General features: G+C 39.2%; 1 protein-coding gene across 5 annotated transcripts in view; it reads right to left on the bottom strand.

The window, feature by feature from the left end:
* Positions 1-15907, bottom strand: part of EPHX2 (epoxide hydrolase 2) — a 71631-nt gene that overhangs the window by 12960 nt on the left and 42764 nt on the right. For 2 of the 5 annotated variants that reach the window (XR_012486199.1, XM_074288379.1), the window contains 4 exons: positions 8915-8992; positions 8615-8639; positions 6748-6844; positions 5281-5350 (listed from right to left, as the gene is read on the bottom strand). Coding sequence is in view for 3 of the 5 variants with exons in the window: in XM_074288379.1 (XP_074144480.1) it covers positions 5281-5350; positions 6748-6844; positions 8615-8639; positions 8915-8992 (270 nt within the window). In the remaining 2 variants the exon portion in view is untranslated. Of the gene's footprint in view, positions 1-5280; positions 5351-6747; positions 6876-8614; positions 8640-8906; positions 8993-15907 lie in introns of all 5 variants that reach the window. The other 3 variants (XR_012486198.1, XM_074288380.1, XM_074288378.1) reach the window with 3 other exon arrangements.

The raw sequence follows: 15907 nt of genomic DNA, 5'->3' as shown, positions 1-15907 counted from the left end.
ATTTCCAATTATTTTTGGTCTATTTTCCCCTGGCTTTTTATTAAATGTAATTTTGATTGCATTGTGGTCTGAAAAGGATGCATTTACTATTTCTGCCTTACTTCATTTGATTTTGAGGTTTTTATGCCCTAGTATATGATCAATTTTTGTATAGGTTCCATGAACTACTGAGAAGAAAGTATACTCCTTTCTGTTTCCATTTAGCTTTCGCCAAAGATCTATCATATTAATCTTTTCTAGTATTCTATTTACCTCTTTGACTTCTTTCTTATTTATTTTGTGGTTTGATTTATCTAATTCTGAGAGTGCAAGGTTGAGATCTCCCACTATTATAGTTTTGCTGTCTATTTCTTCTTGCAGCTCTATTAATTTATCTTTTAAGAATTTAGATGCTGCACCACTTGGTGAGTACATGTTTAATATTGATACTGCTTCATTATTGATGCTACCCTTTAACAGGATATAATGCCCATCCTTATCTCTCTTAATTAGATCAATTTTTGTTTTTGCTTGATCTGAGATCAGGATGGCTACCCCTGCTTTTTTGGCTTTGCCTGAAGCATAGTAGATTCTGCTCTACCCTTTTACTTTTAGTTTGAATGTATCACCCTATTTCAGGTGTGTTTCCTGTAAACAACATATAGTAGGATTCTGACTTTTAATCCAGTCTGCTAACTGCTTTCTCTTTATGGGGCAGTTTGCCCCATTCACAATTATGGTTAGAATGACTAATTCTATATTGCTTGCTATCCTATTAACCCCTGCTTATGCTTTTCCCCTTTCCTTCCCTCTTACCCCCCTACCCAGTATTAAACTTGTGAACACCACTTGCTTTTCACAGCCCTCCCTTTTTAGGATCCCTCCCCCACCTTAAAGTTCCTCCCCTTATTTTACCCCTTTTCCTCACAATTTCTGTTTTCCCTTCCCCTTAGCTTACTCCTTCCCTCTCACTTTTCAATGAAGTGGAAGAAGTTTCACCCTAAATCGAATATGTCTATTGATACACACTATGTTCATCTCCCTCCTTTCTTTCTCTCAGATATAATAGGTTACCTTTGCCTCTTCATGAGATGTAGTACCACCACTTTACACTTTTTTGTGATATAATTTCCTTTCCAGCTCTAGTTTCTAAGACAAATTGTACATATGTTCTTTACATATTTTTATAGCAGAAGTATAGTTCTCAAGATTTCTTTTTACCTTTTTAGAAATCTCTTGAGTTCTGTATTTGAAGATCAAACATTTTATGTAGGTCTGGTTTTTTTCATCAAGAATAGATGGAATTCATTTATTTCATTAAATGTCCATCTTCTTCCCTGGAAAACGATGCTCATTTTTGCTGGGTAAGTTATTCTTGGCTGCATACCAAGGTCCTTAGCCTTTCGGAATATCATGTTCCAGGCCCTGCGTTCTTTTAATGTGGACGCTGCTAGATCCTGGGTTATCCTTATTGTGGCTCCTCCATATCTGAATTGCTTTTTTCTAGCAGCTTCCAGTATTTTTTCCTTTGTCTGATGATTCTTGAACTTGGCCACTATATTTCTTGATTTTGGGGTCCCTTTCAGTAGGTGATTGATGAATTTTTTCAATGTCTATTTTACCCTCTATTTCCAAAACGTCTGGGCAGTTCTCTTTGATAATTTCCTCGAAAATAGTGTCCAAGCTCTTTTTTTCCTCACATTTTTCAGGGAGTCTGATTATTCTCAAATTGTCTCTCCTGGATCTGTTTTCCAGCTCTGTTGTCTTTCCAATAAGGTGCTTGACATTCTTTTCAATTGTTTATTTCTCTGGTTTTGCTTGACTCCCTCTTGTTTTCTCCTTGAGTCATTCATTTCTACTTGTTTGCGTCTAATTTTCAATGATGTATTTTCTTCACTCACTTTTTAAAAATCTTTTTGTAATTGTCCAATTGTGTTTTTAAGTGAGTTTTTTTCTTCTATGGAATTTTTTCCATTTTTTCCATTTTATTTTTTAGAGAGCTGTTTTCTTTTCCCAGCTCACTAATCCTGTTTTCCTTGGAGTTGTTTACCTTTTCCAAGTCACTAATCTTGTTTCTCAATGATTTGATTTCTTTATCCACTCTGTCTTTAAATGCATGGAATGACTTCTCCAGGCTCTCTTGCCAAGTTTCCCTTTTCTTTTCCCATTTCTCTTCCAGCTCTCTTGTGAGAGCCTTTTTGATTTCCTCTATGAGATTCTTTTGTATTGAGGAGCAGCTCATATTCCCCCTTAGGGGATTCCTCTGGGGACAGTCTGTTTTTAGTCTCCTCAGGTTTTGAAGTCTGCTCTCTCTCCATACAGAAGCTGTCAGTGGTTAGAGCCCTTTTGAATTTTTTTGTTCATTTTGTCAATAGCCGAATGGAAGAAAACAAATTGACAAGAGAAACAATTGGTCTGTTTTGGGGGGGATGGGGCTGGATGGTGTTAATGGGCTTCCTCTACAGACTGGGGATAGGGCAACAGAGAGCCACTAACAGAACAGTGATGGCTATGCTGCGTCTGCGCTCTGAGGCTCTGAGAACACGCTGAGTCACTCCAGGTGGGGGTTGGGGGTGGCCGGTTCTGGGAAATGCTAGCTTTCCGGGTTTTAATCTTCACCTCCGGTGTTTACACCCTCTCTGCTGCTCCTGGCTTGCTGCCAAGACGGAACATCCACACTGGGGTAAAAGTCTTTTTGCAGAAACGGCAGAGATCACACCCCTCCCCACTCTGGTCTGAGCTGTGTGAGCTGCCTGTCTCGTTCTGGCTGCCTGCCCTCAGTCTGCGCCCAGTCTGTTCAACCCTCCCCCAAGCAAACACAGACCTTTTCTGGCGACTTTCAAGGATGTCTTCTCTTGGTGATTATTTGTGGATTTCTTTCTGGGTCACGCATTAACTCTGAGGCTTGTCATGAAGTAAGTCCTGAGAGAAAACACTGAGCTCAAGCAGCTGTCTGCCTCCACGCCGCCATCTTGGCCGGAAGTCTCCCAATTTTGCTTTTTAAGGAGTTCCTTTCCTTATTAGCTTTTTGCATTTCCTTTTTTACCACTCTTAAATTCTTTTCCTAATTTTTCCTCTATCTTTCTTATTTGATTATCAAAATCCCTTTTGAGCTCCTCCATGGCCTGATCCTAATTCTTATGTTTCTTGGAGGCTTTGAATGTAGGAGCTTTGACTTTGTTACCACCTTCTGAGTGTGTGTTTTGATTTTCCTCATCACCATAACTTTCAATGGTCAGAAGCTTTTTTTGTTGTCTGCTCATTTTCCTAGCCTATTACTTGGCGTTTAGCTGTTTCCAGGATGGAGGGTGCACTGTTCCAAACTCCAGGGGTTTTGTGCAGCTGTTTTCAGAGATCCCTCTGGGAACCTCAAACACTCTTTTCTGCCCTGGAGCTGTCAGGAATGTCCCCACCCTACTGCAGTGGTAAGATCTAGTGTGCTGGGGGCTGGGGCTGTGTTGGTGCAGCCAGTGCTGGGATTATGTGCTAGGCTCCCATCCTGCTTCCATAGACCTTTTCTGCTGACCTTCTAAGTTCACATTTGGTGTCTCTGAGCCAAGAGGACTGGAAGCCACCAGCACTGCCAATGATGGAGAGGTCTGACTGGGGCCGGATTCGGGGCTGGGGCTGGGGCTGCATTGGTATGGTCTGCCCTGGGACTGCATGCTGGACTCCTATCCTGATATTGCTGACTTTTGCTGCTGACCTTCTGAATTGCCTTCAGCTGGGAAATGTTCTACTCCATCTTTTTGGGTGTTCTGATGCTCTAAAATTTGCTTAGGGTCATTATTTAAAGGAATTCGGAGTGGTTTGGGAGAGGAGTTGGGCCAGTTCCTGCCTTTACTCCACCATCTTGGCTCCGCCTCTATATTTCCATTCTAAATATACATTTTTTTCACCTTTTTTCACATTTTCATTTCTGGATACTACAGAAGAGTCATCCTTAAAGAGTCTATCATGAGAGTGGCCCACAAATCTGTGTTCAGCCTACTTATTGAAGTGATCAAAGTTTAAAATGACACTAACATTTTTGGGATAAACTGTATTTCTATAATGATTATAACAATGTAAACAGAAAGAACCACCACCATAAAACAATAAAAAAGGAATGTTGCAAAATTATAAATACTTGTATCTTTCTTTCCCTTCTCTGCCAAAGGCAGAGCTGGAAGGTTCATGAGTATAAAACATATATTTTTACATTTTGAAAAGTATTGTCTGGTTTTTCTTTTCTTCCTTTCTAGTTTGCCTCTGTGACCATCTCTATCTTTCTCTCTTTGACTCTGTCTTTTGTTTCTCTCTCTTTCTCCAATTCTCTCTGTCTCTCTGTTTCTTGTATTTCTATCTCTCCATCTCTGTTTAAAATCTTTCTAATATGAGATGACTCTTGGGCTGGAATCAGGGAGGGCTGGAGTCACTCTAAGCTCTGCTACGCAGCAGAGGAAATTGAGGCTACGTAAACAATAAAAGTTGTCAATATAATTTATTGTAAAAGGATGACAACAGATCATTAAGGACCATGCCTAGATTAAGGGGCAGGTCAATTCTCCAAGAGCCTCCACAGCTGTGGATCATAGCATCTGAAGGAATTGCAGGGCAGCCTTTGTTGACACAGATGCTCTTCATGGACTGGGAATGAAATAAATTGGAGGCAGAGGGAAGAGGAGGGAGGTCAGACTACGCAATGGCCTCTCAATCTCCTTGTAACATCATCATTGTCATCATCATCATCCTCTCACATAAAAAGATCCATTCTACAGGTCTGAGTTAGACCTCCAGCAGCCATTGGTAGATGGCTCCCATACCACAATAACAGATGATGATGATGATGTTAATGATGAAGGTAATGTTGTTTCACAGGTTGTTTTAGCCCGAAAGCTCATCACTGAGTGGCCAGCCCAGGGCTTTGAGTCTCTCTGAATTTAATTAGGCTGAACTACAGAAAGCAGTCTGTTGCTGGACCATGTGCAAAGCCTTTTCATCATGATTTGTAAAAATTTATGATCCATTGTTAGAGAGTTCAAGGATCTAGACTCAACTCCATGTCACAATGATGTAGAGAAGCATAAATGACATTTATATAGAGCTTAACAATGTGCAAACCACTTTCTAAACATTAGCTCATTTGAGCCTTGCAAAACCTCTGTGAAATACAATTATCATTCCCACTAACCAGATAAGGAAAATGGAGGCTCAGAAAGATGAAATGCCTTCACTGGGTCATATGGTTAGGTTAGTATTAGAGATAGAATTTGAATTAGGCTCCTTCTGACTTCAATATTTCTTAAAGTGAACACTCACCTTCCTTCTGACTCCAGTACAGCCCCATCGCCAATTTGCATCCATGTTCCGATACCAGTTTAAGGGACCCCTAGAAAAGAATAAGAAGGAAAATTGGCAAGTTCTTTCTTTCCATGGATGATTCCTACTGAACCCTGAACCTGAAAGAGCAAGTCTGAAGTAAGAAATGGTCCCATTTGTCAGAGCATGTGTTGTTTTCTCCTACTCAATCAGTGATCAAGAAGCATTTATTATGTGACTACTATAGGCACTGTGAAAGGTGCTAAGGATAAAAAATCAAAACAAAACCCAGGCCTGCCCTCACAGATGAAAGGCGAATTTACTGAAGTCACTTATTTCAGATTCTGTCTACCCAAAGGGTGCTAGTAGGTTCTGTATCCTGATTTGCCATACAACCTAAACCATATGAGCACCTATGTTTAATCTATAGGAACTTGTTTGATTTCCTGATGCTCATTACTTTGGGTGCTGTGCATTTCTTGAGGGTCAGCTAAATTTCTTTGATGACTACTCCCCATCAGCAACTTTCCTTTCCTCTAGAATGCTCTTTCTGAAGGGGCTATCAAAATGGTATGGATCTGGGAACTGGCCCTATGACTTCATTGGTGAAAGGAATTTCTAATGAGGAAGCTGACTTTTCTAATATAGGTTCCCACTTTCTCTTCAATTTGGGGGATGGGAGTAGTGATGACATATTAAGAAGTTAAGAAAATTTTAATCACATGGCCAAAGTATGTCAGAGGAGGAACTCAAATGCAGGGTTCCCTGATGGTAAAGCTGCCTCAGTACTCATCATGCCACACTGCAAGAGGAATTACTGAGTAAAGAATGGCTAACACCTGAAAGAAGCATCTTTTGGACTTAGATTCTCCCAGAATGCCTTTCTGTTTATGAATTCTAAGGATTCTTTATCTTGGTGGGAGTTAGGGCAGGAAATGGAGGTGTTAATGCTAGTATCTGAAGAGTGTCCACACACTATGAGAATATTCAGTCCCATAATTTTAGAAAAGGCATATCATCACCAGGGAGAGATGGTATGGTGTATGAACAAAGAGTCAGATCTTGATTCAAATCCCACTTCAGACACTTATTAGCTATGACAATTTGGCCAAGTCAGAACTCCTCTGGATTCTAAACTCCTTATCTGTGAAAAGGAATGATTTTATCCCCTTTGCAGCCCAGTCCCCTTAGAATGGTAGGCCCAGAAGGAAGGGATAATAATATACTTATACAGGGAGAAGGGTGATAGCATTCTGCTACAGGAGCTTTCAATATCCTGCTGGAAACATGCTTTTTTTGAAGGATGCCCTCAGGTGGGGAAAAGGAGGGAAGAACTGAGGTGCTAGATTTCAGTAGTCAGAATATTCCTTGAAAATGAAGCAGACTTAACTCCCTTTCTCTTCATGAAGGCCTTCCTTTCTTCCCTGTCCATCTCCTTGCAGGATAAAAAAATCATTTGTACTTTACCTGAAGCCAGATTTCTTGAACTGCTGCACGTAGACCTCAATCTCCTCCTTGGTTGCTATCCGACTCCATGGGGGATTTTCATTTTTTTTCAGAATTCCTGAAGAAAGACACTCACCTGCATCACTGCACTCTGGATTCACAGGTTTCCATAATTGATGTCACTCACTCCTGGGTGACCCTGAGCACCTCATCATTTTGATCACATCATCCTCCTATTTCAGAAGTATTCTGTGACTCCTCACTGCTTCTTATGTTATGTCTGAGATTCTAGATCTAAAGATGGAAGGGACTTTGTATCACCAGTGCCTCATTTTATAATGAGGGAACTGAGGACCAGAAAGGGCCTGAAGTCACCAGACAAAGATTACAGTGGAGAAAATTAACAGAGGCACAATTTTGACCCTAAGTGGTAAGAGATGAAATTCCCTCCTTTTGTCACTATATCATGCTGTCCCTCCCAGGGCCTTCTAACCATGGCTTCCACTATAGAAATGGTCCTATTTCCTATTTTACCTTAGATGGAGCCAGAGAACCTGTGTTTAAAGTCCACTTCTGGTGCTTACTACCTGTGTGACCTTAGAAAAGTCATTTACTCTTCCTAAACTATGGTTTTCACATCTGTAAAATGATGGTTGGCTTATGTAGCTTCTGGGATCTTTTCTGATTGTAAAATGGATTCTATTCCTCCTTTTCACCTCTTTACCATTATCTACAACATATCCTGTATGATCTATACTGAGCCAATCCATATTCCATCCTTTACTCTTCTCCATCTAGCCATTTTCCCTCCAAAAACTTACTAACCTCGAACACTCTTGCCCAACTCCAGTGATGTCAATCCTTCTAGCAACCTAATAGCTAATTTCATCAGTCTCTCTATGAAGTTTGTATTGAGGAAATGGAACAATGGAACAAATGAAAAGTCTGGTTACTATAAAATTACTTCAGGCATCTTTCAGGTCCAGGATATAGAAAGGGAAAAGAAGCTGTCAGTAGTACTAACCAGGCATTTCCAAACTTTTCCAATTTGCATTAATCTATATTTTCTCCATAGTGATAGGACAGGTAAACCTGGAATTGGACAATTTATAAAAAGTCTGACAGAACAGCTCCAATCAGGTTCAGGAAAATGGGGAATACATTCACTCAGGAAGATTTCAGAGAAAGAAAGAACAGGTTTGAGGAGGGCAGATTCAGTCATCTCATGGTAGTGATAAGATTGGCCAGAAAGAAAGTTAGTTATCATGTGTAAGGATAAGTGATAAATTTTAAAGCTTAGCTTATATATTGGGACTCAGGAATTAAAGGTAATTGGAAAAAAATTTGTAGTTCATAATTCACAGATTTAGAGTTGGAAAAAGATCTCAGATATCTCACTGAGTCCAACTCTCATCATTTTACATGTAGGGAAATAGTCCTAGAGTGCCCAAGGTCACACAGATATAATAAGTGACTGGGTAGAAGAGGTAGCATAATAGATAAAGTGCTGTGTCTTGAGTCAGAAAAATTCCTCTTTCTGAGTTCAAATCTGGCCTTAGACTTACTACTTGTATGACCCTGAGCAAGTCATTTAACCATGTTTGCCTCAGTTTTCTCATCTGAAAAATAAATTGGAGATGGAAATCGGAAACTACTTGAAGATTTTTGCCAAGAAAATCCCAAATGGGGTCACAAAGAGTTAGAAACAACTGAAATGACTGATCAACAACAATAAGAAAGGGCTAGGTGAGCCCAAAAGATGACTATCATCTGAGTGCAGAAAGAGATATGGTAATGAAAAAAAAATACTTAAGGAGAAATTTCTCACAGATCTTGTCACTTCCTTCCCCGACCTTTCCAATAATCCACTGCCAGTAATGTTTCTCACCTTTTTCCACAGACATTTTAAAGTACTGCAAGAAAGAGAAGAAAACAAAACAAAAAACCCAAGTCCTTTAGAAAAGGTGACAATTTGGCAGAAATTAGCATTAGACCAATATCTTTACCCTTTTTGCCATGATAAACTGACTTTGAATTTTAAAGGTCACACCACTGAAGAAAAAAGGAGAGAATTACATCAAGTACTTTTCACAGCTCAAATAAAGGATAGAGGTGATCACAAACAATTAAATAGATAATTTCAATTACATGAAATTAAGAAAAATGAATGCAATGTATACGTATATACCTTTTCCTCTTCACTTGCTCGGAACATTAATTTGAACGTCTGGGTGAGATCCTTCTCCAGTTCAGCCTCTGCTACTCCCTGAAAGGATAATGCAGACAAAGTGAAGAATGCTCCAATGACAAGAGAGTTCCTCTGAGTCTAGCTCTCCTGAAGGAGTTTTAGATCAGATCTTGGCAAGTCATTTTCTTCAAAAGTCTCCATTTTCTAGCCGGAATATAGTAAAAACTAGAGAAGTGAAGGATGCCACTTTAAGATTTTACAAGGGAAAGCATCATGGTGCAGGAGAAAGAATGATGGTTCTTTCCCATTTCTATTGTGTTACCTGTGTGATATCGTCAAATCACTCTACCTCTACCTCATTGAGTTATACCACTGTATTTTACAAGTAAAGAAATTGAAGTCAACAGTCTTGTATTAACTTAAGGTCATGGTTGCAGAAATGAAATTTCATTTCAGATCCTCTGATTTCAGGTTCAACACAACATTATTTCAGCCCATAGAGATAATATTGTGGACACAAGAATATTCAATTCTTGCATTAAAAAGACAGTTCTATTTGCTATATGGGATGGCTGTCTGGGTGGAGGAAGAAGAGGAATACAGAGAGAATTTCCAGTGAAAAAATAGCAAGAGACACCAACATTTATAGAAAAGAAAGACAATATAATTTTGTAGTGACAAGGAGATAAATGTACCTATCTCCGCTATAGTAGTTAATTTGATGAGTTAAAAGCATAGAAGAAAGAGTTTTCATTGCTCTCTAGAATAAGGAACTGGCCTTGAAAATTGGCCTTATAATAACTGCAGTCACAAGGAAAGAGAAGGAAAAGAGGAAGCTTTCTGGACTGAGGGAGTCTAATTAGAGTTTTTTTTCTCTCTGATTTATTTCTCCTTTCCCACAATCTTTCCCTTCTCCACTTTCCTAATTAATTTCCCTTCTAAAGCTTTTAACTAAAGTCCTTGGAACTTGAAAAGATTCCCATAAAATCAGTGATGGGAGAATGAGACAGCAGAGTCCATCTAACTGGACTCCTTTCTTTTTAAGATGAGAAAACTGAGGCCCAGAGTTGTGGCCTCTGGCCAACAACAGTTGTGTTCATTGCCAAGGCAAAATTCAATACTGCCAAAACTCCTATATCCTAGTCTGATGTTCATTGATAATAGCTTTAATATGGTTTAATATGACTTCTCTTTTGCCAGGAGCTAAGTGCAGGCTGGAAGAGAATTGGGAACACTAGGGAATAGGTAAATATATATGGTGCAGAATTAGAAGAAAATAAGTCACAGAAAAATAGAAAATTTGCACGAACTGATGCAGAAGGAAGGAAATGGAACCAGGAAGACAATATACACTCTCACTAAGCAAGATGATGTAAAAGAAACAATGAACAAAAGGAAGCTGAAATGATATAGGAATAAGTCATCCTGACCCCATAAGATATAAGGAAATGAACCTCCCTCTTCTTCTTGCAGAGCTGATAGTGATGGGAGTTCTGTGTATGATTGTTTTTTGTTGTGGAAGATCAAATGATACAAAGGAAAGAGTGCCTGATTTGCTTTTATGGACCTTAGTTTCTTCATCTATAAAATAAGATGGGTGTTAGATGCCCTCTAGGGTCCTTTTCAGCTCTAAATCTATGATTATATAATCTGATGTGATATAGAAATCTATATATTTTATGCTTCCATTTTAACTTAAGCAAGTTAGTATGACATAATAAAACATGATGCCAATTATTATCTCCAAATATTATAATGCATAGTGTGGCACTAGATCTGACTGGAAGTCTTCTAGCCTTTTTCCCATTAATCCAAGGAAATTAGAATAGAAGATGCCTAAGTTGATCAGCATGGCCAGTTGTTACTTTGGAAGTCAGGGAAAGTCCATTCCTAATGAGATAAATCTTCATACCTGGAATGCACCTTTAGGAATTAGGAATTCCTAAAGAATTCAGAATTCAGCTTGTGAATTTCCTGTAGGAAATCTCTGCTGATCCTTCCGGTCCTTCTTTGTGCACATCCACCCACCCACCACATACATAGTATAGACATATACCCAACATGTAGCTATACATGTATGTATAAATGTGTATATATACCATATATGCGTTTATGTAATATATACATACATATATATAGGCATATGTACTTTATAAAATAGGTATATATGTATTTGTGTATCTATATCTCTGTCTATATTTATATCTATATCCCTCTATCCATCTTTCTCTTTGTAATAGGGGATTGGTATATATGCAGCATTTGTTAATATGCTTGACTGATTTAATTTCCCAGGGCAGGGAATTTCCCCAAAGACAAGGAAGTTTCTGGGAGTCTTGATAATGTGGACTCAAAATGCCTTGGAGAGACTGTGGAGCATTCATCATCATATGTTTAAGAAGAGGTTTTTTAGATCAGATTTTTTTAGATTGTATACCCCAAACTAAGAGCATCTTCAAAAAGGCCTTCTTGACCTTGGCCCAAATTTCTTCCTTTGTTCTCTTCTGCTAGTCTCTGAGGACTTAAGTCCTTTAAATATGGCATTCACTGAGAAACAGTGCTTGAAGGAACAGAAGTACTGAGACCTTCTCCCTATAGAGGCCTATACGTGGGCTCCTTTCCTTTCTATGAACGAAATTAGAGTCTCCAAGTTCGTGACTTTTGAAAGGCCAGGAGAGTGAGTCTAGGCTTCCCAGCATCAAGGTCTTGTAGCCAGCTCAGTATTCTGCTTAAAGGAGCAAAGTTTTGCCTTGAGAACTCAGTCCACTGATAGGAGAGAGAGCTCATCCAGAGGTCATGATGCATGTGGATATGAACTTAGTGGGACCAAGGCTATGTCCAAACTGAGCTAACTTTGAACCTAATGTCCTCAGAGATATAGTGGGATAAAAGAGAGAATACTCTGAGATATTCAGAAGAATTGTTTGTATCTTTGTTATTGCTATAGCTTCACAACATAACTAAATGGTTAAATGGATCCTGGGCTCTAGTGCTAATAGAGGAAAAGGGAAGAACAAACAGAAAATAGGGAGGAAGAGAAAAAAGAGAACCCCCAACTCCTCAGGGGACCCTAGAACATAGAATGGAAGAGGTAATCTGTGTGTCTCCAGAAAAAGATCCTACATGTACTTAATTTTCTATCAATCAATCCACGACCAGTTCTTAAAGGCTTATCACCAAGTGACAAAATGTAATCTCCTAGAAGGCAAGACTGTTTTGTCTTTTTATCCCTACAACTAACACAGCAGTTGGCACAAAGTAGCACCTGGGCAGTAATGGATAGCACAGTGCCTAGAGCTGAGTTCAAATTTGATCTCAGACACTTATTAACCAAGTGACCCTGTGCAAGTCACTCAACTATGTTTGACTCATCTCCCTCATTTGTAAATTGAGCTGGAGAAGGAAATGGCAGACCACCCAGGATCTCTGCCAAGAAACCCCAAATGGGGTCACAAAGAGGCAGACCCAGTCAAAATGACTGAACAACAACAACAACTTCTTGACTCCAGGCCAAGCACTCTACCCACTGCTCCCAGAGCTATACAGCCCACTATGAGAGCAGGTGGAAAGAGGACACAAGTCAGTGTAGTTAAGGGGAAACAGCCAGTAAAGGGTCAGTCAAGAGAGAATGGACACAGGTCAGGTCTGCTGGGTGCTCGGTAGGATCAGGAGGCAAAAACTGGTAAAGCAGGATGAGTTTTAAGGGGTTTTTATCCAGCTGGAGCAGGAACTGGCACTGGGAGGAGGGAGCAGGGATCCAGGTCTGCTTGGGGATGGGAAGTGGGAATGGCTGATAATTTAAGCAAATTCCCCACAGGTAGGAAAGAGGAAGGGCTTTCAGCTTTCTGTAGGGCTAACCTGGACAGAGATTTGAGGCTCCCCTGGGACTTCTTCAGGGTGACTCAAGGACTCTGAGATGTTGGCAGGCTATTGAAGTCTTTTACCCAATTTCTAACTTCAAAAATATCAGAGGGAATATTGATCAATAGCAGCCTAACGCAGTAAATCATCACCTTAAGCCCAGATTTCTGTAACAGCCTTTCGGCTTGTGTCTATGCCTTTTGGCTTTCCCATCTTCAATCCACACCCCTAACAATTCTGGGACACCAAATTCCTCATATGGATTATTTACCTAAGAAATTATCTTTCAAAGCAATTTGGAATTAAGCTTTCGAAAAGGTGACTAAGAGGCCCACAAACTTGTACCTAGAGCACTGGAGGCCAGGCACAAGCCCTAAAGGAATTCAAAAGCAGAATGAAGTGTCCTGGATACACCGAAGTATTCAAACCAGAACTTTCTGTGGTACCAAAAACCTGAGAACCAATAGATACCCAGCAGTTGGGAAATGATGAAAAAAATTGTGGCCCATGAATAGAAGTAAAAATTAATGTACTATGGTACAAATGATAAATGTGAAGAATTCGGGCAAGCATGGAAAGACATACAAGAAGTGGAGCTTCACCCGATCCTGCCTCCAATTCCTCTGATGGGCAATCTGAGGCAAGACACAACATTTTTCTCTGTAAAATGAGAGTGTTGAGTGAAATGACTTCTGAAGGCCTTTCCAAGCCTAGAAGTATGATCCTATTATAATTGGTATTGAGACTCCAAGCCAGCAGAAAGCAGAGAACATAGAGCCAATGATACCATTCTTACAAGTTTACACCTGGCTTAGTTGGTGCAACTCCCATGTGGACTTTGGAAGACAGACATTCTCCAACTATTTGCTAGACATGCAATAAAAAGGAGTATCTGTGATTGGCTATGGTTTTATAGCCAGAGTTGGGTGGGGTGGGAAGGGTGGGAGGAAGGTGGGATGCCGCATTTCAAAAAGCCCTAGTTGATCTTGCCTTGGCTTCTTGCAGCTGATGACATTCTGATATGAGACATGCTTATAAAGGGAGAGGTCACAGGAATCCTCTCCCCTTCCCCCCGCCTCATGAAGCCAACATGAACAGGGATCTTGGTCATTTGTCTTAGCATCCGTTCTTTCATTTTTGGAAGATTTGTAAGGTTGGAGATTGCTTTTTTACCTTTTCTTTCAAATCACTGTTACAAGGGATGACTCATTGGGTATAGAAGGGGAAAGAATATATTTGGAAATAAAGATGTGAAAACAAAAGATTGAAAAAAATTTAATTAAAATTAATTAACTGATTAAATTTAATCAATTAATTAAATTAATTAATTGAATAAATTTAATTAATTAATTAAACTAAAATTAAAAGAAAGTCTATTCCCTGATTTAAGCAGTGACAAGAGATCCACAAAAGCAATACAGTATCTGGCACATAGTATGGGCTTAATGAATACTTGCTCATTCATTCACTTATTCAGCATGTGAAATCATAGTGAAGAAGACACTGAGCCACAAAATAGGAGAAGTCAGAGCAGAAATGTTCTGAGCACAAAAAAACCCCCAAGAGATTGAAGCCTGCCAGACTTGATGGAAGATGGAAAACCTTCATGGATCCAATAGATTCAGAGGGACAATGACAATGTTAAGGCACTCCTGGAGGTACCTGGAGGGAAAGGTGTCAGGCTTCGTCTGAGAAGGGAGAGCAGAGTAAGGTGAAGGATCTTTCCCTAAGCCTTTCAGTCTGGAAGGATCAGACCCCAAAAGCCATTGCCTCTTAGATCACACTAATGGTGCTAATTTGATTTAAGTCCTGTTTATCTCTTTTCATTCAGGAGGATTCATAGCAATCAGACCAAATGAAATTAGCCTCAGTTTCAGACACTCACCCTAGGCAAGTCACTTCAGCTCTGCCTCCTGAAGTTTCCTCATCTATAAAATGGGAATAATAGAACCTACCTACTAGGGTTGTTCTGAACATCGAATGTGTATACCCTTGACACAGCAATATCATTGATAGGTCTGTATCCCAGAGAAATTAAAAAAAAAAGGTAGGCGGAAGACCCATTTGTACAAACATATTTGTAGCAGCTTCTTTATGGTAGTTGAGAATTGCAACACAAGGGAATTTTCTTTAATTGAGGAATAAATGAACAAGACGTGGAATATAATTGTAATGGGACATTATTGTGGCATTAGAAATGATAAGCAAGATGATTTTTAAAAAAACCTGGGAAAACATAACATAAAATGAAGTGAGAAGAGCCAAGAGAATATTGTACATAGATACAATAATACTCTCTAGTGATCGTCTGTGAATGACTTAGCTATTCTCAGCAATACAATGATGTGAACAATAATGAACTCATGATGAAAAATTCTATGTGCCTACAGAGAAAGAACCCATGTCATCTAAATACAGACTGAAGCATACTAGTTTTCAATTTCTTTTCTTTCTCTTCTTCCTTCCTTCCTTTCTTATCTTCTTCCCTCTCTCCTTTCTTTCTTTTACAAAATGACTAATATGGGAAATGTTTTACACAATAGCATATGTATAACCTATATAAGATTGTTTACTTATCTCTCAGGGAGAGGAAGGGATAGAATATGGAACTCAAAACTTTAAAATCAAGTGTTAAAATTGTTTTTATATGTCATTGAAGAAAAAGTAAAATATTATTTTTAAAAATCTTTTCCCAATCTGTTTCCAATATATTTTTCTAGACTGATTTCACATTATCCTCTCTCATGTTTCAGCAAAGGAACCTACTTACTGTTCTCCATAAGTGGTGTATATTTTCTCTTTATTTCCACTTTTAAAAAATTCCTAGCTCTCTTCAGGGGTCACTTAGCTACTATTTCCTACCCAAAGTCTTTTCTGATTCCCTAGTTGTCAATAATCTCTATTTCCCCAAATACTTTGTATTTATTTATGTATCTTGGCATTCCATCACCCTAACAGAATGTAAGCCAACTAAAGGCAGGGGCTATTTCATTCCTGGCACCCAGCACAATGATTTAAGGAATCACTCAAATTCTAGATCTCAGCACATTCAAGAGAAATCGAAAACTCTCTCTGACTCATGAAGCCAGAAAATACTAGCCAACAAAAGTATATGAAACAGAGGAGGAATGG

Source organism: Sminthopsis crassicaudata, chromosome 2 (assembly GCF_048593235.1).
Source record: "Sminthopsis crassicaudata isolate SCR6 chromosome 2, ASM4859323v1, whole genome shotgun sequence".
Taxonomy (NCBI): Eukaryota; Metazoa; Chordata; class Mammalia; order Dasyuromorphia; family Dasyuridae; genus Sminthopsis; species Sminthopsis crassicaudata.
Note: the sequence above shows the minus strand (reverse complement) of the source record. Positions and strands in the feature narration are given on the sequence as shown.